The following is a 2017-nucleotide window of genomic DNA, read 5'->3' as shown; positions in this document are numbered from 1 at the left end:
AGCAACCTTTTTTTTGGATAGAAAGGCAGAGCAGAGAGCTACATTTCATAGATCAAAAGTTTCTGAATTCCTAATTTCTTCTCTTTTTCCAACATATTTAAATGTTGGTCACTTCTTCTATTTTTGTTTCAACATTTAAACAACTTTAACCAACATTTAAACTAGGTGAATTTCTCAAACAATTTCAAGATTACAAATTCCTCCATAATTCATGTCTTTCCATACATTTTCAACATTACAACCAGTGCGATTACCATACCTACAAATGCCCAAAAGTATTTGCAAATGGGTATTGGTAGTGCTTGATCTTCAAGCTTCCTAACCTTCTTCTTCAACATCCTAAGCTCAACAGCTAGCTCTCTGTCAGTGCGTGCTTCGCCGTCCATCTCTTCTTCCGGAGCTCGTGGTGCGGCCACTGCCGTTCGTGGCAGCATGCGCAACCATTCTTCATGCTCTTCTTGCAGTTCATTCATCAGAGTCTTGGCCAGAGCATCGACCCAAAGAAAGAAGGATGTCACCTGCATGAACACCAAACAGATCAACCCATTGCTCAAAGATCCCGACCATGAAAATGGTGCAATTGCCCGATTCTTACCCCATTCTCGCTGCACACATAGAACGGATGATTCTGGTTCCTCAGTGTCTGAGAAACCCTCTGATCAACGCCCGTCCGGCACCGCGGACAGACGAAGACAGGCATGTCCACATGCGCCCGGCTCTGCATCCGCGAGGTGGCGCGGGAGCTTGAGGAAGACATGGAGCTCGGAGCCGAAGGGGATCTCAACGCCGCCGCGCCCTCCACTGCTAGCTTCCCACCGCCGCGCCCTCCACAGCTAGCTTCCCGCTGCCGTGCTCTCTCTCTCGCCGTGGTCACCGCCGTGCTCTCTGTCGCCGTGGTCACCGCCGCTGTCGCCCACTTATATAGCACACCCGCCAACGGCTCTCTGCTCAACGGCTCTCTGCTGGGTCCCACAAGCCACGCGTGCAACGATCTGAATAAAATTGGCCATCTCTGCCGCTTGGTCCCACCTGTAAGGGCCGAGTCAAAAGGTTGACCTGACGGAGACGGCAGAGTTCATGGAACGAGTCAGTGCGCACGGACTAAGGGCAAAACTGAGCACAATTCGCATCTGAGGGCAAAACTGAGTACATGGACACCACTGAGGGCAAAAGGATAATTAACCCTAAAGTGATACACTGTTCATTACGGGCCAGTTTCACCACGGGTCGTTAATGGTGTAAAGTGATACACTGTTCATTATGGGCCAGTTTCACCATGGGCCGTTAGTAGGCCAAGAGTTACATAGGGCCTCATATGGGCCGAAAGACGTCATGGGCCATACATGGGCCAGAAGTGAAAACAGGCTGGAATCATATTGGATGGCCCAGATGACGCTACTGGGCCTAATTCAGATAGGGCGTAACGGGTCTTGGGTTAGCGGGCTGTAAATAGGCTATATTCGAACAAGCCGTTAACAGGCTTTCCATGGTCCGGCCCGCCAGCTTTTGACCAAGTCAAACGGGCCGGCCTTTTCACAGGAATGGGCCTCCGTTGGGCCGTGCCACATGTCGACGTATCATAGGCGCCTATCTGACCCACTGACGAGCTGACACGTGTTTCGTCCGGCCAATAAGAATTTCACACATGGAAATTTCCCATTGGTCGGGGCTGTTAACGGGTTATCGGATCCAAAACCCGACCCGATAGCTTAATGGCGTTCCATTACGGTGGATGGCACGTGTCGGTCACCCTTGACAAAAGCACTTCTGTGACGCGCGATTTATCGTCATGGAAGTGGACACTTCCGTGATGATAATTTTGGTAATGTCATGGAACACTTCTACGACAGCACAGGTATGACTATCTTGATTCTGTCATAAATTTGTCATGGATGTACATGCATGACAAAAAAAGTGACCTACTGTGACAAACACGTATCATCACGGAAGTGTATTTTTTTGTAGTGTTATGTTTCATTAAGTAGATATACCCATATCTGCTCAAACCATCTGTGAA

At 49.1% G+C, this 2017-nt stretch overlaps 1 protein-coding gene across 1 annotated transcript; it reads right to left on the bottom strand.

The window, feature by feature from the left end:
* Positions 1-209: 209 nt before the first annotated feature.
* LOC147991719 (uncharacterized) lies at positions 210-757 on the bottom strand. Its single transcript, XM_087538779.1, has 2 exons — positions 596-757; positions 210-518 (listed from the first exon to the last, which is right to left on the bottom strand). The coding sequence occupies exons 1-2, from the start codon at positions 755-757 to the stop codon at positions 210-212; spliced, it is 471 nt and encodes a 156-aa protein (XP_087394905.1).
* Between the last annotated feature and the right edge of the window lie 1260 nt (positions 758-2017).

Source organism: Triticum urartu, chromosome 1A, assembly GCF_056163025.1.
Source record: "Triticum urartu cultivar PI428250 chromosome 1A, HENAU_Tu73, whole genome shotgun sequence".
NCBI lineage: Eukaryota > Viridiplantae > Streptophyta > Magnoliopsida > Poales > Poaceae > Triticum > Triticum urartu.
This window is presented reverse-complemented; position numbering and strand designations above follow the sequence as displayed.